Source organism: Astatotilapia calliptera, chromosome 15, assembly GCF_900246225.1.
Source record: "Astatotilapia calliptera chromosome 15, fAstCal1.2, whole genome shotgun sequence".
Classification (NCBI taxonomy): Eukaryota; Metazoa; Chordata; class Actinopteri; order Cichliformes; family Cichlidae; genus Astatotilapia; species Astatotilapia calliptera.
The window spans coordinates 28,919,846-28,943,552 of record NC_039316.1 but is presented as its reverse complement, the minus strand read 5'-3'; the positions used below and the strand labels follow the sequence as shown (position 1 = coordinate 28,943,552).

At 39.8% G+C, this 23,707-nt stretch overlaps 1 protein-coding gene across 3 annotated transcripts in view; it reads left to right on the top strand.

Annotated features, from left to right (window-relative positions):
- Positions 1-23,379, top strand: part of LOC113037444 (solute carrier family 22 member 6) — a 30,842-nt gene extending 7,463 nt beyond the window's left edge. The window contains exons 2-11 of one of the 3 annotated variants that reach the window (XM_026194512.1): positions 2,011-2,280; positions 3,761-3,864; positions 4,005-4,159; positions 4,825-4,993; positions 5,388-5,511; positions 9,083-9,192; positions 12,371-12,582; positions 12,698-12,806; positions 17,035-17,247; positions 21,939-23,379. In XM_026194512.1, coding sequence (XP_026050297.1) covers positions 2,011-2,280; positions 3,761-3,864; positions 4,005-4,159; positions 4,825-4,993; positions 5,388-5,511; positions 9,083-9,192; positions 12,371-12,582; positions 12,698-12,806; positions 17,035-17,247; positions 21,939-22,020 — 1,548 coding nt within the window. In that variant the 3' untranslated portion in view covers positions 22,021-23,379. Of the gene's footprint in view, positions 1-1,647; positions 2,281-3,760; positions 3,865-4,004; positions 4,160-4,824; positions 4,994-5,387; positions 5,512-9,082; positions 9,193-12,370; positions 12,583-12,697; positions 12,807-17,034; positions 17,248-21,938 lie in introns of those variants that run through there. The other 2 variants (XM_026194511.1, XM_026194509.1) reach the window with 2 other exon arrangements.
- Positions 23,380-23,707: the final 328 nt, after the last annotated feature.

Here is a 23,707-nt window from a genome sequence, read left to right as displayed (position 1 = left end):
TTCATTGGCAATCAACATACTTCAACAACACATCATCCATACACACAAAAAACTGCTTTATACAAAATATACAAATATCCTTTGGCTTCTTTGTGGGGTGCATGGTAGGAGTTACACATGGGTTTAAACTGGGGGTGGGATTACACTCGGGATCAGCTCTGAACTGCTTCTTGTTAAAGATGTTGTTATAGATGTTAAATAATTAGCATCAATGCTTTCTGATTTTACATACATTTTACATAGAAAACAATGAGAAAATGAGAAAAAGGGGAATGCGGATGGAGGAAAGATAGAGAATCAAGACGCCCAGAGGATTAGTAAGAAGGACGTGGGGGCAGCTATGAAAAGGGTGATGAATGAAAAAGGCAGTTAGTCCAGATATACCTGTTGAGATATGGAGACTGGCTAACACAACATTGGAAAATGAGAGGATATCTCAGGAATGGAGAAGACATGTACTGATACATGGAGGTATGCTCTGGCGAGAAGAGGAATGAAACTGTTGAGGGTATGATAGATGTTTAAGAATGAGAGCGAGACAGATGAAAAGGTGAATACTGAAATTGGTAGAGTTTAAATATTTGGGGTCGACCATTCAAAGCAGAAACATTTAATTAGACACACTGTCCACACTGACTACAGAAAAGCTCCAGTATTGAAAATATATTGATTCTTTGCAGCTTTGTACAGTTCCATTTGTTTCCATGTAACCACAAGATGGTGCTGCAATGTGGAATGAGTGGCAGTGCAGGTGGCACAGAAATGAACACTGTTAGAAGCTCTTGAAAAATTAAAGTTGTTTACGCTACTTTTTCCTTCTGTGAAAGTGACGAGTAGCATTTATGTAATAGTGCCGGAGTTGTATTTCCTGCTTAGAATTCAGTAGCAGGGCTTGTACTGAGTTGCCTCTGGTCTTTTTCGATCATTATGTGTAACTACTCCTCTATTCTTCCTGAAGTAATTTCTTGTCCTTCCCACTGACAGTGTCGGGAGCCCCACGCCTAATCAAAGAATGCCAGTCTTCTCAGATTACCCCTGGGAGCTCTGTTCCAGTTTGCATATAAGTTACTATGCATGAGGATTCCCCGGAGAAATAATCGAGGTTCTTTAAACTATATTATCAGCAGCACAAACCAAGAGATGACTGGATGTGTTTGGGAAGTGGTGAGCTAGTGATGGAGTAGCATAAAAAAGCAGCTCTAATTCCTCCTCAATAGTGCTCTGAAATGGGTAATGCTTCTTTGCCTCACCACCAAAGACACCCCCCCCCCCCCCCCCCCCCCCCCCCCACTGACAACAAGTTGAACTAGTCTGACAACTGAAATACAGGAAACTGAGGAGCCATGTGATGCCTTTGGGTTTTCTCATAAACAAACAGAACTTTTTTTGATCCGCATTTATTGCTGCAAGAAATGCTGGGCAAATAATTCAGCTGAATCAAGTTGTTTGTCAACTGGGAGAGACAGCCACAAATTCTTGGTAAAAAGTCAAAACGGGTTACCTAATTTATTCTTATGAAACTTTTTGAGGAGGGGCGGAGAGTCAAAAGGCAAGCAGCCCACTACACAGCAGCTCCTCCCACAGTGAGGAACCTCCTCCCTCCTGTTTTGGTTCACTCCCATCACTCGGAGGTTAGATCACCCTCAGAGAGCTGCACACTTTCCTACAGATAGCCACAGGTTGCTGTTTAGAGTGCGGCGCAGCACAGGTGTGACTGCATATGAATGAGAGTGACTCTGCCTGTTAATCATCAGCCTGGCACAGGCATAAATTCCAGCCTTTTTTTCTTAGACATTTGACTGAAGCTTTGTCTGCTTGTGCATGTATTCCAGCTTCATTTTAGGAGCTCTTTTGGACTTTCTGAATTAGATCCGATTAGTTATAATAAGGCAGATTTTAACTGTGCATTCACCAACAGTCAGCACAATGAATTTTGATGAAATCCTCTCTGTTATCGGAGGCTTTGGGAAGTTCCAGAAGATCTTATATGTGTGGATCTGTCTACCTCAGATCTTTCTGGCATTCCACATGCTGGTTTCAGTCTTCACCGGGGCAGTCCCTCCTCATTTATGCCGCTTTCCCGGGCTCTCAGCGGGGACTCCAGCCTCTTCAAACTTCAGCCTTCTAACCACCCGTGATGGACAACTTGACCTGTCCTGCACCGTCCCTTTAAACCACAGCAGTGCTGAATCTCTTGGCAATGGACATCCTACCCGGAGGAGCTGCCCGGACGGCTGGGAGTACAGCACAGAGACATTTCAAAACACTATAGTAACTGAGGTGAGTGTAAATCCAGCAGCCTCTTGGATAAACCCAGATGTGTTCAGCATGGAGATACGGAATGTGGAGAGACTTAACACTTTTATTACAATGGCCTCTGGTGACATTTGAGACAGGGGTGAATGGGGTTACAGTTGAGAGCTGGACTCATGCAGGGCAGGGCCCTCTAGGCATCCCTACATACTTGGATAATGTTTTTGAAACATACACGTGAGGGGCGGGGAGCAGCAGCAGTTACATGACCAAAATGATGTAACTGGACAGGGCACTGTCACATGTAAGACACAATTCATCTCCAGTAAATACAGTAACTAAGGAGAAAATTATGAGTTAAGTGCAGTTGATTTAGGACAATCGACTCATCATTCGATTAGAAGATGTATGTCGGCCTGGAGCATTTTAGCTTTTTATGCTATAAAGGACCTCACTGATCTGTAATGTTAGTTCTAAAACCAAAGAGCACTTTGCTAGAGCGTCCTACAAACGCTCTAGCACCTTTTGTCGAGACAAAGTTAATGAAGTTTATGAAAGGCTGCAGAGTTCTCTCTACCACAGATATCCAGTTGGAGACACTGAACAAGAGAGACACAGAACTTAAAGAATCCACCCATCCATTTTTTCCTGTTACCCAACTCAGAATCACGGTCGGCCTGGAGCCTATCCTTCCTACCATAGAGGGAGCGGAGGGGTACACCCTTGACATATTAACTGCTCGTCGCAGAGCTAACACAGAGAAACAAACAACCACTCACACTTACGTTCACACCTACTGCCAATTTACAATCACGAATTAAGCTAACCCCACTAGCTGCATGTCTTTGGACTCTGTGTGGACAAAACATGCAAACGCGAGGGCGACATCCATACTTCACACTGAAACACTTCAACCAGATGTCAGATTTGAACCTAGGGCTTCTTGCTGTGACCTTTCTGCATCACTGTGCTGCCCAACTTAAAGATTCCTGAATTCAAATTTACGGGAGAGTGCCACAACACCAAAGATAGTGATTCTCTACATGAACTGTTTCTCTCTGGGTGACCACTGAAATTATAGTCAGGTGACACAAGGCTTTAACAAAGTGCAGTTTTCCTTACATATCCCTATGTGATCAAGCTCTCTCAAGGTCCAAGAGTAAAAAATAATGTTTTAAATGACTCCCGAGTTCTTAAAAAAATGTGAAAAATTCATGTTAGTGCCAACACTATCATTAGACCTTATTCTGTGAGGGACATAAACGTCTCCTGCTATCTCGCCAAATTTCATGATGATCACATCCAATCTTTCTGAGATATCATGTCCTTGAGTAAAGGGTTTGTCTAGGGTGACTGTGGGGATCAATTTGTATTCTAGCTGTTTAAAATCACAGAATTGTCTCCAATCCCTTTCAAAGTAAAGCATTTGTACCAATGTGCCACTCACTGCGCCTGTTTTCCACTGTTTAAGAGTTTTCATGAAACATCTTGCTTTTCTTCCTCCTAGTGGGACCTGGTGTGCGATAATGCCAGCCTGAACAATGTGGGCTCATCTATCTACATGTTTGGCCTTCTTGTTGGAGCGGTTGTGTTTGGACACTTGGCTGATAAGTAAGTTAAACATAGCATACCCATTTCAGAGCTCTATTGATCTGAATACAAAGTACTTTACTCTTTTAGGAGTTTGTAGTGGTAGAATTTTTTGAGTGTCATTTACTGGAATGACTAACTTCTGAAATCTTTTGTCGCAGATACGGTCGCAGGATAATTATCCTTGTCAACCTAGCTAGCCAGGCTATCTTTGGAGTCGCTGCTGCTTTCGCACCTAATTTCTACATCTACACTGCCCTTCGCTTTATGGTTGGAACATCCATCTCTGGTGTTATCATGAATGCCTTTGTCCTTGGTCAGTGTCCTGCAGTGGTTACACGAAAACAGAAGTTAAACAAGATGCTAAATGTCTTCACTGTTGAAGTGTCAATAGTGCAGATAAAAATTCTGATCAGCACGATATGTGTATTATCCTTTGACCAAGATCATCAACTTATATGAATTGTTGTTGTTCAAAGGAATTAAAAGGAAGTAATTCAAAGAAAAGTTTTCTCACATTACAAAAACATGTTACGTTACCTATACTGGCTAGACTGGTGTGGTTTTACGTACAGTTTTTGCTTCTCCTTCTTTACTTTGAAGATAAATGAATGTGGTGCACAGTGCTTACAAGATTACAAAGCATGGCATTATAAACCTAAACTAAAACCTGCATTTATACTTACCATTAGATGTTATGAAGGGAGAAAATAGTTTCTTCTCTCATAATTTAACAAGAATGAACACTTGGGCTCAACCACAGTTTTAATGGTGGCACTCCACCATTTTGGCACATGCAGGTTAAATTTGTAAAAAAAAAAAAAGTACTAGAGTACGTGTACAGGGACATTTCTAAAATAGAAAGTAGTTTTAATCAAAGACTTGACTGATGTTTTTACTTATTTATTTTTGGTATATCTTTCATATAGTATTTTGTATTGTGTGTCAAGCTTTGTGTATTAATATGTTCTTACTGCACAGGCACAGAATGGACCGGATCAAAACAGAGGATGTTGGCGGGTATAATCACAGACTACTTCTTTGGCTTTGGCTACATTTTTCTGGCCGGTGTGGCGTATCTCATAAGAGACTGGCGTAAACTGCAGTTGGCTATATCCGCACCTGGCTTCCTCTTTATTTTCTACATCTGGTGAGTGTGGAGCAGCCCAGCCTAGAATTTTGACTAGTTTCCAATAATGATTTGGTAAAAGTATCAGAAAGCAAAGAAAGAAGGGAACTAATCAACAACAGACTGAGTTTTTGAACACTGTGGTTCAGAAAATAAAACTACAGCCAATGCTCACTGTTGTGATTTATATGAAATTCCTCACAAGCCAGTGTGGTCTTACAGAAAAACACACTGACCTACTTTTGAATTCTTCTTGTTTGTCCCTTACTTTAATACTTTAATACTACAGTCAATAATAGCTGAATTCTACTAAGATGTTTGAGAATTAGGTGATGCGACAAGTCATAGCTTCCAATTAAGGCATCGAGAGTCAAGTATGTGTGTAAAGAACAACTATCTGTAATATATTTTTTAGGGTTTTGCCAAAGTCTGCTCGCTGGTTAATGGCCAATGACAGGACAGAAGAAGCATGGAAACTGATCCAGAAGGCAGCGCAGATAAACGGGAAGCCCCTCATTAAAGACCTGGAGATGTGTCAGGTACAGGTTAATTCTGTCTCTTACACATGAGCTTTTTTTTCTACAGCTGTCATTGTAGAATACAGCAAACACTCGAAACTGACATTGAGTGTTGTGCTGACAGATGTCTGATGGTGGGCCACTAAGCCTACTAATACTAGTCTACTGCTACTACTCATGGTCTTACTGCACACTAAGGTCTCTATGTCAACTCATTGAAAAATTTAAGAGACCATAAAAATTTAGTTTGTTCATCAAAGATCTAAAAAGCTTTTTTTTTCCTATCACCAAATTTTAGGATTAGCCTATGTGACATAGATCTCAGAAGATTTCAAGATTTAAAAAAACAAAACAAAAAACAGTTTGTCACATTCTAAATATTTAGATACGTCTAAAGCTGAGATTATTCTGTTACTGGACTCTTGGTTCTTCATATTGGTTAGACACTGCATTTGTCTTTTTGGTCTCCCTAACATGCACAGTACTGCAAATAAACTGATGATGTCTGGAATCCTATCAAATTTAACAGTACCATCAGGGAGGCATCACTAAAACCTTGAAAGTTTGAAAATGTTGAAAAAACGAATACATAGCAAATTTAGGAACCACCGAAAGGAAGTGAGAAAACATGTTTTTTTCATTTTGGTGATAGACTCTTAAAAAAATAAGTTTCTCTTCCTGTCGTGAGCTGAAATTATGGAACTTGCCATTTCATGTTGCTGACTAAGCAGTTCTTAGTATCCTTAGTAACACATGTAGCACTGGCCTGATTAACAGTCCCATCAAATTAAGTAGCTTCATTAAGTAGCTGTCCTACATGAGTGCTTAGATGATCATTATAGATTTCCAGATATTCATTTCAGCTTTAAGTAAACACCTAACACAAAAATTGCCAAATTCAGTGAGCAACAGCTGCAAAACTGTTTTGCCAAAGCGAACAGTCTTGGGCCTTACAGATGAGAGACACGTGAAAAAATTTCCAAATGCAATTAAATCTGTCTCTCTCTCACTATTCTGGAGTGAGCTTTGGCAAACTACAGCAAATGTTATTTTTTTATATGAGCCTTATGACAACAAAGAAAATGGTATTATTAACTGTCACAGTGTGCGGATGCAGACTGTGTGGAGTGAAGAGGAGGGCCCAAATGCAGACACGCAAAAACAAAACTTGATTCTGACAGAAAACATGCCGTTTATTATGGCATTATTGAGCAGTACAAAAAATAAAAGGGCAAAAATAATTTGAAGCTAAGCAATAACCTAAAACTGGGGAAAACTTGAACGAAAACATGAAGCATCCTAAACATGAAAAAACCTGGCGAGGACAAAATAAACATGCAAAAAACCTTAAACCTGACAACTTGGCATGAATCCACAAAGACCTGGAAATATGGCATAATGCGGCAGGACAGCAGACGATCGGACAACGAATGAATGAAGACTCAAAGATCAAATGAATGAATGAAATGACCTGGGATCATGGCATTAACTTAGTTTTAAAAAACACTTCCCTGGTGGAAGAGATAAAGTCTTTGTGGTTGGTTGCTAGCCGATGTTCAGTTGCTGTTTGCCCCTGTAATGTATTTACTACTCTGTCATTTGTAAGTCACCAGTATCCTGCAAGGAGCCACTGCTGAAAAAGGTTATCTCGCCTACCTGCCCAATTCGCATCAATAAGTGGTTATTTTCCCATCTTCACCGGAAGTTGCTGAAACTCATTGACTCTGTGTGATCTCGTTACTCCCTGTGTGAACAAGACTTAAATGGTGCTCCTCTGATGCTGATAAAAGAGGACGAAGGTGCCAAGTTGTCCCCACTAACTTGTCACTGAACGTGGATGTAGCCACTTTAAAATCACCCACTGCTTTTTGCACTTTGTTTTTTGAAGCCTGAATAATACTGTTTTGGAGGATTAATTGACAAGGGGGTAAAGTGCTCAGCTATCAGTTTGGTTAAACTCTACAGCATTATTTAGTGCTAGGAAGCTTAATAATACTTCCAAGTCTAGAAAAAAAAAAGAGGGTTTTTTTGGTTCTGCATAGTACACTGCACAGACATGATGCCCTTAAGGTTCTTTATTAAAGTTGCAGTAGGCTCTTGAAAGTGTACATTTTCCTGGAGTCAGATTAGAAAAAAAATAAAACTACAGATTTTGAAGGTGTTTTGTTTTCATCTTTTTTCCTTAATGGTAGTCTAAAAACTAGCCAGTTTGGCTAGTAAATGTGCTCTTTGGCCCTGAGATTAATGGGGTGTCTATAATGCAGGGCATTTCAAGAGCTTTTAAATTCCCCATTTTGCATGTGTTTGATCAAACGAATATGGAAGCCCGTTTCCGCCACCAAAAAAACCCCTAAAAACAGGTATCCATATCTCGAAATTTCGAGTTATTTTCTTGAAATTTCGACTTACTAATTCGAAATTTTAACTTGTTAACTCTAAATTTCGAGAAAATAACTCTAGATTTCGAGTTATGGATCCTTTGTTTGTTTGTTTTTTGTGGCAGAAATGGGCTTCCATAAACGTATATACACTAATATGAACTTTAGAAATATCTGGCTTGTAGAGAGAAGTCTGCCTCTGAAGTTACCCAGTTTAACATCTATGCATCTTGTGGCGCTTTTCTTCATCTTTTGTTAGAACTGAATTTGTCCTATAGAATATGCAAAATATAGTCATTACTTACACCTCACAGGTTTTAAAAGAAAACTTGCAAACAGAATCTCTTTTTTGTTTGCTCACTCTCATCTGCGGTTTCAGCAAAAAACATATGGAAAACTACAAAAACCACAGGCGTCTGGCCCATGAAATATCTCTGACTTTATTGAATGTGCAGTAAATCCTTGTGTCCCGATGGCAGTCTAAGGTTTATGTGAACCAGCTGCTTGGATGGTCATATAACCGCACATTTCCCATTTTTTTCATGTTACAATGCAAGAAATCACTGACTAAAATTTCAAGCCCTGCTCATGGTCTCAGACACTCACAGGTTTTGTCAAAAGTCTGTGTGAATCAATTTCAGACAAGCACACATACAGCGTCATCTGTCAGCAGGAGCCAGCCGTCTTTCACCATTACTGGAAAAGTGCACAGGCTCAGTAAAAATAAAACACAAATCAACTACTGGATTTGCACAGAAGCTCATCTCAATGTATTTTTACACCTTGTGCATTTCTTTTTTTATTCAGTGCTACTAAATATAACTGTTTCCACACACACAGCTCTGCTAACGTGCTGCTCATGCTACGCTCTTTATACAGACGTGGCTTTCCACTCAGCTGTAGTGTTGTAGGTAGGAAGGTAATTAAACACAGCTTAGAGCAGATATCATTAAAGCACTAGAAGCAAAGATAAATAATGTTTCATTACAAATGAATGTCAAGGATAGTTTTTATTAGCAGTGAGAATATTCCCTCTATGACACTGCTATTCTATTTTTATCCTCCTCTGTTATTCAGGAGCCACTACTTATTTTCATGTGTTTTTTGATAAGTGGGTATCATTTAAACATGCAAACTATTCAAACAGAACTACTGAACATATTTTGCACCCTCAACCACAGACACTGATACCTATTGTCTTGCTTGTTTCACAGCAGGTCTGTAAAACCGAAGAGAAAACTGTAGCGAAGAACAAACACTCGTTCCTTGACCTTGTTCGAACACCAAGAATGAGGAAGCACTCTCTGATTGTCTTTTATCTGTGGTGAGTATAAGCACATGTTTTTTTCAGTCAGAGTCAGACTGAGCACAAGACTGCTCCTGAGGGTTCACGCTTATCATCCACATCCCCACCTCTGCATGTCGGCCTTCAGTCCTGTCTAAGGGGACCTTTTAAACTCTCAACAGGGGCTGAAGAGTCTGTCTGAAACATGGATTTGGGAATGCAATAAGGACAAATTAGTGCTATAAGCTCAATCAAATTTCAAACAACAGAAAAAATGACCATGGGAAAAACAAATGAGTAAGCTTGTCTTGCTTCTAAATACTTGAGTCTTATTTATCCAGGAAAAATGTAACATCTGAACAAAATCTCCATGTAAGACCTATTTGAATTTGAACCCAAAACAAACAAATAAATCAAACTTATTTGATATACTTCATAACATGGCTGAATATTAGCACTTAGCTCATGCTAATGCCAGCTAGCTAATTTAGGTAAATCTATTTCTGGGACATAAAATGAAATTTTGGCTAGCAAAAAAATACTGGGCTTAAAATAGACTTACAGTAGAAAGAGAACAGCTGAAGTAGCAGTCAGGCACCTAAATATTTAAGGTCGAACTGTGAGCTTATCAGCTAACAGTAGTGTTGGCTTGCTAATCTATATGTAATGCACTTTGATAGCATCTCTGGCACATCTTTGCTAACTGATGTCACACAGGTTGCGAAAAACAGCAAGCCACAACTAGCTGGGATGTGCAGGCCATGAACCAAGTCACAGAGGGCTTATCTATAATCAGTGAAACACTCATTAGCTCACTGGGTTAAAACAACATTAAAGCTGGAAAAACCCCTCGAGTAATAAAGCCACACCACACTGTGTGCACAGTTTTACTTTTGGCCCTAAAAAGATATAGGAAGCAGTTTGGAGTTTTGTGCCTCTTCAACATTCCCTGCAGTCTAGAATTTTGCTTTTTGACAGTTTGTTTTTCTGCCTCTAATCTGATTATGAAAAGCTACAGTGGAAGCCTGCGGAACTAGTTTGATTCTACTTACAGTTGAGGTGAAGCATTAAGACTTATATCGTTCCTAAGGGCTAAATGTCCTGTTAAAAATATAAAGGATGTCCTGTCATATCACATTTTTCATGGCTAAGGATGAGTGCCTTTGGTTTTTGCACCACGGAATTCTCAAATGTGAATCCATCAGTGCAATAAGGGGTTTATTCACTGCAGCCCTGCTAAAATATCCATGTTTACAGATAGTTCTTACTGACAGTCAGATGAGAAACAGTTAACCCTGTGTTTTTTTATACATATTGCCCTATCGCACAAGCATCACAGTCATCAAATAGCTTTTATTGATGCATTTCCTATTAATTGAAATGCGGATGTTGCTTTAGTCCCTGTTCCTGTCGAAACACGAGATAGTCATCTGTGCCAGAGCAATAAAGTCTTTGTTTTTGTCACTTCAAGCTTTTTCCATTTGCTGTTTTGATGCTATAATCAGGATCAGCTGACCTTACTCTGCATTTCTTTCATACTGGCCACATATCTGGCGTGGATGGTGATTGCTTAATTGTACCAAACAGTGAATTGTACCAAAGTGGATTTGCAGTGTTACTCCAACTATCCTTAAATCTACTGTGAATCAGTGTGTTGTAAAAATAGTCCAGCAGGCTGATTTTTATAGCCAGTAAATGTAAAAACGATGCGGAAACTACAATGTGCAGAAGATGGACTACAAAATGCGCATCTTAATTCACCACAACTTCTTCTACCCCCATTGTTTTATGTGGGGCATTTAAATAAGAACCACGGCTCAAAGTTATGTCAAACCTCTCTGTCTAAAAACTCTTCACTTAGTCCTCCTGCTCAGTGTTTAGAGGCGAACCCCACTTAGTGCTCCTCAGTAACACAGTAAAAATGAACTGAACCGTCACTTATCCCTTGTGATTATCCTAAAGGCTGCAATACAGCAAAGTGCATTACTAATTTAAACCAAATTATACGGAACCTTAAACAGACTTTGATCAGTTAACAGAGTTCATAATCTTTAAAGAGCAATTCTACATTCTTCATGCAGCAACAACCTAATGAGACGTGGTTTTCCTTCCAGTGTTGTGATGTTCAGAGATCAGTCTTGCAGGTTATAAGCAGGTTATGAGAAGGAAAATGCTGTTTACAGTTCCATGAGTTGTTCCACTTTGTTTATGCTTTAGATTCTTTTTCTCGAGTTTTCGAATGGTCAGTAAAGATAAAGCGGTTTAGTTGGCTGTGCTAGGAATTTAGCTGAAGAACTTACATGCTTGCAAGAGAAAAAAACGGGGGTTGAATCAGAATAATACAAAGCGACCAGTGACCTGTCGCCGGTGTCACAAATGACATTTCAGTTTGCTGCCTCTTTCTATTGTCAGATTGTGAGAGGGGAAAAAAGAGAATTCTGGGACTGCATGGCACTTCTTTCCTTAGTATTTAGTAATAATAATAATAATAATGGATTGGATTTATATAGCGCTTTTCTAGGCACCCAAAGCGCTTTACAATACCACTATTCATTCACTCTCACATTCATACACTGGTGGAGGCAAGCTACAGTTGTAGCCACAGCTGCCCTGGGGCAGACTGACAGAAGAGAGGCTGCCATATCGCGCCAGTGAGTTGGATCAGTCACTTCTTGGTCGCTTATCTCACTTAGGAGTCTTCCTAAGCAAAACAGACTACTGGAACACACCCAAAGACTGTGTGCACTCCAGGGAGATGAATCATATGGCATACGTGAACTTGATCAGAGAACAAGAGTGAGAAACAAAGGCGCAAATTGAAAAGTCAAAAATCTCCATAAAGATGTAACTGCAAAATAAAAACTAAAATAAGAAGTAACTGAAGGGGCAAACAACAGCTTAGACAAAAAGGAAAAACAGGAACGCACACTAAGGGGAAAAACACTAATGAACAGAACAAGCTAAACTCTCTGTGAGGCTTTGCTGCTCATTACTTAGAAAACCAAGTGAACCAGCTTTGATTTGGGTTTGTTTTACACTATGTAACTTATTTTGGCATCATCCTGTAGGAACTTCAAAGACTAACAGCAGTGGGAATTATCTCATTTTTCCATGAACAACAAATAATACATTCAAAGGTATCAAAGGAATGACATTTGCCATGACATTTCCCTTCAAGCAGAAGCGTTTCTTTCTTTCTTTGCTCCTACATTCTCAGGTTTGTCAATGTCCTCGTGTACTATGGCCTGTCCCTCAACATTTCTGACTTTGGAATGAATATATACCTGACTCAGATGATTTTTGGTCTGGTTGAGATGCCTGCGCGCACAATCACCCTGTTCACCCTGAACCGCTCCCGTAAGATCTCCCAGCTAGCTTTCTTAGCAGTTGGAGGCACTGCCTGTCTGCTCACCATCTTCATCCCCGATGGTATGAACACACGCTCAGGACAGCTTAGCTGGACTGTGCATGATTAACTCTTTGCCCTACTTGTTCTAAAAATGTAGTTTACAGCTTTTCTCGCCATCCTTTTATCTTCTTTTAGATTTGTCTGTCGTCAGAACGGTCTTGGCCATGATTGGAAAGTTTGGAATCACAGCCTCTCTGTCTATTATTTATGTGTATTCTGCTGAGGTGTTCCCCACTGTTATAAGGTGAGTGTTACCCTCCAAATACCCGGGAGTCTTACAACACAAAGAGTTCCTTCACTATCTAAAGCTAAACATGTTCTGGCTAGCAATTTCACTTAAACAGGCTGTGTTATTATCAGAACTGTGGAGTCTTCTAAAGGCAGCTGCTAATGGTGCCACAAAAGCAGTTTGACGAGGCAGTCAGTGATTGTTACCTAATGGTATTTTTATGGAAACACAAAACATTTTGGCAAGTTGTTTCTGGAATAATTTTCCAATATATATATTGGAATATATATATATATATATATATATATATATATATATATATATATATATATATATTCAAAGAAATCGGAACATGACTTTTGGTGTTTCTTTGTTAGCTCATCCAAAAATCCAGTTATTCGGCCCATGAAGAGTTCTTTCATTAACTACATCACTATATCAAAGCCTGGGCAAAAGGCTTATCAGGCTTATAGAAAAGCTTCATTAGCCCAAATACTTACCAACAGGTTTTAGATGTATGGCACACCGGATTACTGGTCGAACTGTCTGCAGAGCAGTTTTGAGACTTGTCCCATTATGATTAATGTTGAAATTGTTTACATTTATTTTTTTCGGAAGTGCTAGATTAAATTTAATACAGCAAGGTTTAGGAAAACTTAAAAAAAATAACTCATGATACTTAAAGTGTCTCACTCATCTGACTAACTAGTGTTAGTGTTAGAGTTGGTTTTGCTAACGAAGTTTAGAATGTGGTTAAAACGCTGCAACTTTCCTGTTAAAGGCTTTCCTTTACATCAGGCGTATCAAACATAAGACCCGGACAGACTTCTATTTGGCTGACAGGATGCTGGAAGAGGAGGATGACAGGAAAAATGTGAAGGAGGACATAGATTATGGACTGCATTTGGGTTATGTTTGATAGCTTTTTTATTTGTGCTAACATATTTCTTTCAGCTATTATATCAGCATTTCTTTATAATGTAGAAAAACTGAGATATACTATTATTAAATAGGATTTAATGTATAGTTGAACATATTTACACTGGCAGGAAGAGACTTTAAGGCCAATAAAGAGTTTAACATCCCTACTTTAGATATATGAAAATCCCACAGGACTGAACCTTATTATAACTAGGGCTGCTCAATTAATCGAATTTTAATCACGATTACGATCTGGGCTTTCAACGATCATTAAAAATGACTGAGCCGATTATTAGCCCCTCCCTCATGCTTTACTCTCGCGCTGCTCCGTGTGGCAAATCGAGCGTACCTCTCTGCATTTCGAACACGTGTCACAACAATTAAGATCAGCGGTCTCCAACCTTTTTTGCGCCACGGACCGGTTTATGCCCGACAATATTTTCATGGACCGGCCTTTAAGGTGTCGCGGATAAATACAACAAAATAAAACTAGTACCGGTACCGAAAAAAAGATTTATTCATAACACACGTGAAAAGACCCAGGAAAACCGAGTAAATGATAAAAACGATAACAAAATAACGCAAAAAACCCTGAAAACCATACATTTCACACCTGAGCCTCAACTCTTGCGGCCCCGGTACCAAACGACTCACGGACCGGTACCGGTCCGAGGCCCAGGGGTTGGGGACCGCTGATTAGGGATGGGTATCGTTTTATCCGATACCGGTGCCAAACCGGTACTTTTGAAACGGTGCCGGTGCTTAAACGGTGCTCAAACCGGTGCTCAAACCGGTGCTTAAAGAATGGAGAACACAAAATTGGTCCAAAAACATCTCATGTTCAGCTGTTTTTTTTGTAAAAAGATAACAATGTTAGCCTTTTCTGCAGCTATAGGGCATATATGATATCACTCTTGGCTGGAAGCAGTGCTTAAACAATGGAAAAAACACAAACTTTGTCCAAAAACCTCTCATGTTTAACTGTTTTCCACTTTTTCTTTGGTCCTTTTAGCCTTTTTGGCCAGGGTGAAGGGAGTATCTGCCATCAAACAAGAAGACAGCCGCATGTAGCTAAGATGATGTTTGCTAGTTCACCTTACATGCATGAATGTAATAACGTGGTTAGCCTACTCAACGTAAATTACACACGAACAACATTAAGCTACTCGCGCAGAGAAGAACGGCTGCTGCTGCATCATCATCCTCATCATTTCTGCTACACTGGCAAGGCTAGTGGCCAGGACTCTCCTCTTCGGGTTTTTGGGGGATGTTGCTAACTCTGGGTCCGATAACAGGCACCACACCCGCAGTAGATGTGCACGGTGTGAGGTCTCGCAGCAAGCTATCAAATACGGTGCATTTCTCGGCTTTTAAAAAAAACACTATGCGTCGCCAGGTGTTTCATCAGATTTGAGGTGTTACCTCCTTTGACAGTATCACAGTATCAGCTTAAAGCACTTGTTGCAGGCTGCTGAGTTTGCATATTTTGCTGTGAAGTACAGCCAGACTTTGACCGCTTCGCCTTGGGCATTTTTAATCTGTAGCTCTGCTCTAAAAGAACGTACGTACCTGGACCCGCCTACTATCCTCGGAAATGTAAAATGATTGGCTAGAATCTAAAGTGTATCACAGCTCAGGGAAAAAAAAGCACCGAAATAAAGCACCGAAATGTGCGCTGCTTTTCGGTCTGGTTACTACCGTTTATGTCAGAACCGGTGCCATAATTGCACCGGATACCGGTACCCATCCCTACCGCTGATTAAGAGGACCCGAGGGAAGCTCGGAAAGCTAAACAGAAGTTATTTGGAGAGGAGAGTGACTGCCGTTGGTTGAAAAGAGAGGTAAAAAATCTTCAGTGGTGTGGAATCATTATGGGTTCGCAGAGTCGAGACGTGGATCAAGTAGACACAGTGTGTAAACTTTGCTACGGTGTCGTAGCTGCACCACAGAGCAACACTGCAAAGTTCACTAAACATAGATGTTTACATTTCTCATTTATTTCTTATATTGCAAACATTTAAACTGTTATCAGTATTTGCACACTATTTTATATTATTTTTTGACAATCTTTAAAGTCATTATTCAACACATTGTTATTGTTAAATAAATATCGTCAAATAATCGAGATCTCAATTTCAGTGAAAATAATCGTGATTATCATTTTTGCCATAATCGAGCAGCCCTAATTATAACCCAAAACCGACCTCCCTAACCCTATATAGGTGTCTGGTGATCTGGTGAATTTAAGCACTTATAGATTTACCTTGTTGCCATAAATACCAACTGGAATTATTGAGATATCATTAAAATAATGTCTTTATGATTATTGCTGGCTGTATCTTAATCCTGAGAATGCTGTTGCCGTGTATTACAAACATGTGTTCATTCTAATGCATAAGCAAATCACTATATCTACATTAAATTGCAAGAATCCAGCTTTGTTCCATTTACTAAGATGGATTCATGCATGATTTACATTACATGTTTGTTATTAAGAGTGTTCACAGATAAGAAAGGTGGAATAGTGTAAGTGAAAATATAAGGTATACATTACTATCTATAAATACAGAGTGAAAGTGAGAGCAAGAAAGCAATAGCTGTAATGGAAATTAAGTGCAGAAACGACCCCCCCACAGAAAAGACAAATGCCATAAAGACATTGTCTGATAAGAAATCATTAACCAACAATGGCACTCAGAGAGTGCAAACCTCTGTCAAGGCAGCTCTCTCTTGGTACAGTACTTACTTTTAAGGGAAATTATTTCTGGAAGCAAACTATAATGTGATATTTAGAATCCCCACACACTAGTATTTGTTTCCTAAATGTTACCAATACAAAAAAGGCAGGAGAATTTACATTTTTAAAGATAAAAGATATTTCATCAAAGTTTGACCTAATTTGACCTTGGAGAAGAGGTCAGAGGTCCAAAGTAATGCAATATTTAGTATATATCATCCCTTTATGCTTAACTGTTGTCAGTGCAAACAATGGTGGTAAGAAGCATAGTTTTAAATAGCTCTATTATCACTTTGAATTTCAGGTCACTCTATTGACCTTGAAGGATATGCTGACAATACATACATACATACATAGTTTCTAAGGTATGAGTCCTTTTTTCTCTCCAATAAATCATCATGTTGACCTTGAAGACGTCAGTGGATGTAAACCACATCTTGATGGATTATTCACATGACCCAACTCCACACACCCAATAGATTCCATCAGAATTTATTCAAAACTTTATGGCATGTAGACAGAGATCACATTGATATCCATAATAAGCACCTGTAACCGGGCCCTTTTATTCATTGTATTTTTCAGACAAAATGGGATTGGTATAGGCTCTATGTGTGCTCGCACTGGTGGCGTCCTGGCTCCCATGATGTACCTTCTGAGGGGGGTCAGTCCTCACGCTCCCATGGTTCTGTGTGGCCTCTGCCCCCTGCTGGGTTCAGCCCTCACAATGCTACTTCCTGAGACGGCCAACAGGCCGCTGCCTGATAGCATTGAAGACGTTGAGGGATCCAATCACAGGTTTGACTTAACTGTTGACTTAACCTGAGCAAGATCATCATAGGTGCTGATCCTAACCCTATATTTTGAAGAAAGGCAAAATGTTCATTTTTAAATAATGAAAATTGTTGCTGATCTGTGTCACTTTGATTGCCAAAGCTTAGGGGAAGAGTTTGATGAGAAAATGTATATTCACATAGCCTAGGAGTAAGGTTAGGATCATCTCTGAAGCCAGTAACACAAACAAAATAAAAGAGAACTGAGAATTGGTTGGTCTCAGACAATTTCATCTTGCTTTTGGTTAGAGATGCAAAATAAGAGTGCAATGTAAGTAAATGTAATCAAATACTTGCTGCACCAAGGAGGCCACAGTGTTGCCTGGAGGCACATCAAGAAGCAGCACTTGCATCTTTTTTGTGAGCAATGAAATCATGGGGAAGAAAAAGAGAACTAAATATGATGGTATAGATCTTTCTTTGATCAATAAATGTGCGTAAATGTACATACCAGTACGTACATTTGCTCGGCCACCAGAACTTTTACTTCCAGGAAGTTAGAAAAGAAAAGTGGCTTTATATATATATATATATATATATATATATATATATATATATATATATATATATATATATATATATATATATATATATATATATATACATATATTAGGGGTGCAACGATACACAAAATTCACGGTTCGGTTCGGTTCGATTCTTTGGTGTCACGGTTCGATATTTTTTCGATACAAAAAAAATGTTCATGCCTTTTTAATTTGTCATTTATTAAAATTATAAATATATATTTTAACTCAAAAGTACAGTTTTTAAATTTAATGTTGGTGAAACAAAAGTAATTAAAAAATATATATATATCTCAGGGCTCTCAAAATTTCAAAATCCCTGGTAGCCCTTCGGGCAGGGACTCTTCAGTTTTTGGTAGCCCAAAATAAATGTAAGTAGCCCGAATAAAAAAGAGAGCAATTTTTTGATTGATGTTTTGTTTCCTTTACAATATTATACTTTAATGTATAATATTGTAAAGGAAACAAAACATTAATCAAAAAATAGTTGAAACACAAATTACAACATTGTATAAAAATGACAATCATCAACTCAAACACTTGGTTCTAATTGAACAGAAATTTCTATGAACTTGTAAGAACTGTGTAGAACATGAATAAGTCTGTGTCAGATCCTGAATTTGAAATTTCCACTGAAGTCACAGGTAAGAGACAAGTGGAACCAAGATCTAGGCCATTTGCTTTTTGAAGTTTGCAAAGACTGCTAAATTTTGCCAGTGGTAGTTCACTCTTTGCAACATAGTACGCTGTTCTAAACAGATTTTTCAGGTTTATTTTTAGTATGTTATTTGCAATTGGTGTTTGTTCTGGGAAAGATATTGCAGACTGAGCAATAATGCATTTCTTGCATTTCTCATGGCTTCTAATGGGGGCCTTTTTTAAAATGACTGGTCCCAGTAACAAAGGCGCTTGTCGACTCAGAAATCGAGAGAAAACCAACAACACACCCGGCAGAACATTATGTTATTTACACTGGTGCACATAAGTGGTCCGCAGGTGCGCATTCGCTGTCAAAATAAAAGACGCGCACCAGATAAGAAGTTGCAACGCGCGTTTGCGTCCATATAAAAAGCACTGTTTTTGTCCGCTAGAGTGGGATTTTCACGGCACATTCTGCACCACATCTCTGTGCGTTCATCATTTGTTTGAAGCCAGCTCACCTCCTGCAACCACTTTTCCGAGAATACGCGCTTCTTTTGTGGTTCGGACTCCTTCTGACATTTCTTTGGAGGTAGAGGAACACCAAAGTAATTGCTTAAAGGAGCTTCTTCGACATCTTTAAGAGTTTTAAAAAAATGTCTGTCCTCCTCCAGAAAATCTTATGTATGCAAACACGCGTTGCAACTTCATATCTTGTGCGCGTTTATTTATTTTATTTTTTTTCTTTGACAGCGAATGCGCACCTGCAGACCACTTATGTGCAGCCCTGGTTATTTAGCTCATCATATTGCAGCCACAGAGATTCTTTTGTCCATGAAACCATAAAGCTGCACTTTCTTTTTGCCTTATAGTCTGATTTGTCATAACTTTTCCGTTTTGTGGTAAGCTTTTCTTTGGCTGTCACTTCTTCACCCTGACCTGTCTTATTTGGCTCAGCAGAACTAAAATATATATCCTGCTGCTTTTACACACACACACACATAACCGTCAGCGATTCTCTGCCTGATCAACCTCTCATATGTTTAAGCTTGCTGCGGGAAATTTTACTTGTCATGTTTGCATAGTAAGCTAACGATTGATAAGACGATGTCAGAGGAATTGGTGCGCAAATTATCATCACTCAGTGCTGTCGCTCTCTATACACAGTTCACGCGATTGCAAAGTGAAAGCAAAAAACAAGCGCAAATTCAAACGCGATTTCAATATGTCACATATTGACAGTGGCTCACCGATGCCAATGACATAATTACCCAGCTACATTTCCGAAAGAATGCAAAAGCATTGACATATATTTTTCCTTCCTACAATAGGCCGATGGGCAGGGCAGAGATAGATTTTGGTAGCCCGACTGGAAAAATCGCTAGCCCCCGGGACGTCGGGCTAGCTTATTTTGCAAGCCCTGTATCTGATTGAGGAATCACTCATCTTTGGAAAAGAGAGTTTATTACAGAGAAATGTCTCTTTCCAAAATAAAAGCTATACTATACGCTTCTTCTGGGCTATATTCTCAGCAGCATATTGTAGCGGTCAGGGCTGTTCGGGGTTCTGTTTGTACAGTTATGTTTTGTTTATGTTGCCATAGTGACGGGTGACGCCCTCTCGCTGCCACGGTGTGTCCTTCCGGGGTCAGAGGGCGCCTTGTGTGTTGTTGTTGTTGTTGTTGCTGTGCGGTTGCCGCCCTGAGCAGTTAGCTAGCGGCAGTGTTCTTCTGCAGATGTCAATAAACGGCTGTGCTCCCTGGCTAGCTCACGGGAAGCAAGACCAAACGACACCTCCGTCTCCTCGTTGTCTGAGCTCGCCACATTGGTGTCAGAAGTGGGATGATGGTGGCACCCCATGTTCTGACCCGAATGACTTTTCCCCCGCTGGTCGTGACCGGCCGGTGCGCCAAAAGAAGGCACCTGGACATTTGCAGGACTTTGTGTGGGGCAATGGGGTCGTCGGGGACGACTGACCCCTTAGGTGCGGGGGCTATGTAGCGGGTCAGGGCTGTTCGGGGTTCTGTTTGTACAGTTATGTTTTGTTTATGTTGCCATAGTGACGGGTGATGCCCTCTCGCTGCCACGGTGTGTCCTTCCGGGGTCAGAGGGCGCCTTGTGTGTTGTTGTTGCTGTGCGGTTGCTGCGCTGAGCAGTTAGCTAGCGGCAGTGTTCTTCTGCAGATGTCAATAAACGGCTGTGCTCCCTGGCTAGCTCACGGGAAGCAAGACCAAACGACACCTCAGTCTCCTCCTTGTCTGAGCTCGCCACAATATTAAACATATCAGGTCCCCATAAGGAGAATCATGTGCTAACGGCTGTCTAAATGACTCGGCTAAAGTTAGTAGCATGCTTGTTGTTTTTGTCTGCTTCCACTTGTCTTTGCACTAGGATGATGTCGGCGTAAATGTGCAGTCATATTTGTTGTGTTCCCACTAGTGCTGTCAGCGTTAATCTCGTTGAAATGACGTTAACGCCACAACACGGAAAATCTCCGTTAACGAGCTACCCCTGCGTGGGGCTAGACGGCCAACACATTAACACTAGCATCCCCAGGCTTCTACCTTCTACAGGTAGAAGCCTGGGGATGCTAGTGTTAACGAGCTAACTGCACTAACACACTAGTTCCCACCCATGTAATTGAGCATTGCGTGGCACATCCAACATACTGTTTTACTTTAGTCCATGACACGCTTACCTTCAGGGTCATACGTCACATGAAAACCAAAATAATTCCAAACGCCAGATTTGAATGAGGGTGGGGGAGGTTCAATTTGCCATGTTGCAAGGAGAGCTTAACTTCTGTCTCGCTAGCTTGCCCTGCGCTCTTCCTTCTGACTATGCTGTCTGTGTTGAGCGCTCAGTGGATCTGCGCTGGACAGTGCAGCCTAGGCGGAGTAGTCGAACGCAGATTCACTGAGCGCTCAACACAGACAGCATCGTCAGAAGGAAAGTTGATAAAATAAATTACAAATTTTGTATTGTTCATACATATGCGTACCGAACCAAAAGCACTGTATCGAACGGTTCAATATCGATACCAGTATCGTTGCACCCCTAATATATATATTATCCTATCCAAGCTCAGGTCTTCTACCAGAGCCCTGGGAGCTTGTGCCTTTAGATGTTGAAGGAAACTGTACTCAATGACACGTTGACTTTCTTTGTGATTTCTCTGTAGGAAAGTTGGAACGCCTGTAGGAATTAGTAGAATCAATCTCCATTGCTTCAGAACAGTTTTAAATTATTAACCCATGTTGTTTTACCAGAAAACACCCTTTTTGTTTAATTCTGAAATGTCAGGTAATTCTATTAAAATTGTTTTTTTTAAAAAAGCAGCAATACCACCAGCACTATCAAGGAGTCCATTACTTTCTTCCTCTTGCAGGGTCCATATGTGCCTGTAGATCTGAGGGCATCTTCTCCACAATTCCATGAAAACCAGCGATTTTTTTTATGACCTTCTAAAAAGTGCCCTCTTTTTCCTTTATTAGTGAGGAGGACAGCTGTCTTAAGCCAGCCATCTTCAATACTTCTATGAAGAACATCAACATCTGCAACACCAGTATGGACTGAAACACAACCACAGACCACAGACATTCTGTGTGTTTTCTATGACTGGTCTAGTCTATGCTTCCAGTGGAAGTCATGATGAGACTTAGGTCCTGTAAGTCACCCTAACTCTGAAGATTTATATCACAATTTTTATTTCATTTGTTTTCAAATACATTTCTAGGTCAGTGTGTTATATTCGATTTTTTTTGTTGTTGTTTTGATTTGGTCTCATCAAGTGTTATACATTGTAAAGGTTTATTCTGAAATCCATTTGGAGTCCTTAACAAGACACTGGTGCCATGGCAGATGCACTCAATGAAAGATTTGAACAGTCACAGCACCTGTTTGCTACATTAAAGCATACCTGAATATTTCTGCTAAGGTTTTTTGAACATACTTTCATATTACATGAGTGTGACTGTGACCACATACTGCTTGGAACATGCTATTGAGAGATATATGGCTTTGGACTTACAGTCTAGAAACTATTTACACTGCTTCACTTGTTCCACATTTTGTCATGTCACATCCTTATTCCAAAATGGATTAAATTAATTAATCACAAAAGCAAAGGGACAGATTGAAGTTTGCTTCAAATTCTTGCAAATTTATTAAAAGTAAAAAAAATAAATAAATAAAACATGTCAATAGGTATCCAGCTTGGTACTTTATTGAAGCACCTTTGGCAGCAGTTACATCCTCAAGTCTTTTTGAGTATGATGCTACAAGCTTGGCGCAGCTTTTTTGAGCAGTTTCTCCAATTCTTCTATGCAGAACCTCCATCTAGTAAACTGGGGAGTTTCTCTGCACAATGTTTTCCTCCGGACATAATGTTTGGCTTTTAGTTCAATCCTTGTTTCAGCAGACCAGAGAATTTTGTTTCCAGTGGTCTGATTTAGCAAACTCAAAGTAGGCTGTCATTTGCATTTTGCTAAGGAGTGGCACAGGTCTTTCAGGTCTCCATAGGTTTAACTTTGTCATTACAGGGTATTGTGTGTAGAAGTCTGAGGTGAAAAACGAGTTTGATCCATTTTGGAATAAAACTTTAAAATTACAAATGTGGAACAAGAGGAGCACAGGAGAACAGGATGCACAGGATGCACAGTAAAACTGCATTAATGTATTATGGTTTTTTGTTTGGTTACGTTGTGGCAGCTCAGCAAGGTGTGAATGCAACGCTAACATGGCATTACCTCCAAAACTGTTAGCAAACAGTTGCTAGTTTATGCTGATATAATGTAATATTGGCATTGTTAGCACATTAACATAAGCAATTAATTACATCGGCTTGATGAATGCCCAATATCCATAAAGAGACTTAAAGACACTGTAGAGCAGGGGTGTCAAACTCAAATACACAGTGGGCCAAAATTCAAAACTGGAACAAAGTTGCGGGCTAACATTAATATTTATTGGAAAAAAAAATCTTCCTCCAGATATAAGAATGAATCTTTTCTTATGGACTCAAACAAGTTTTGATGAAAAACTGAATATGGAACAAGCAAAGCTTAATACTAAACAATATATATATTAGCTGTATAATACCAGTAGGCTAGCTCTGATAGTAATTTGGTATGGCTTCACGGGCCAAATGTAATTAGGGCCAGAGTTTGACACCTATGCTGTAGAGCATGGATGGGCTATGAAATACAATGAATTCATGGGTTTATCTCTATAAGTGGTCTGTTTCTGGTCTGGTGTTTGGTCT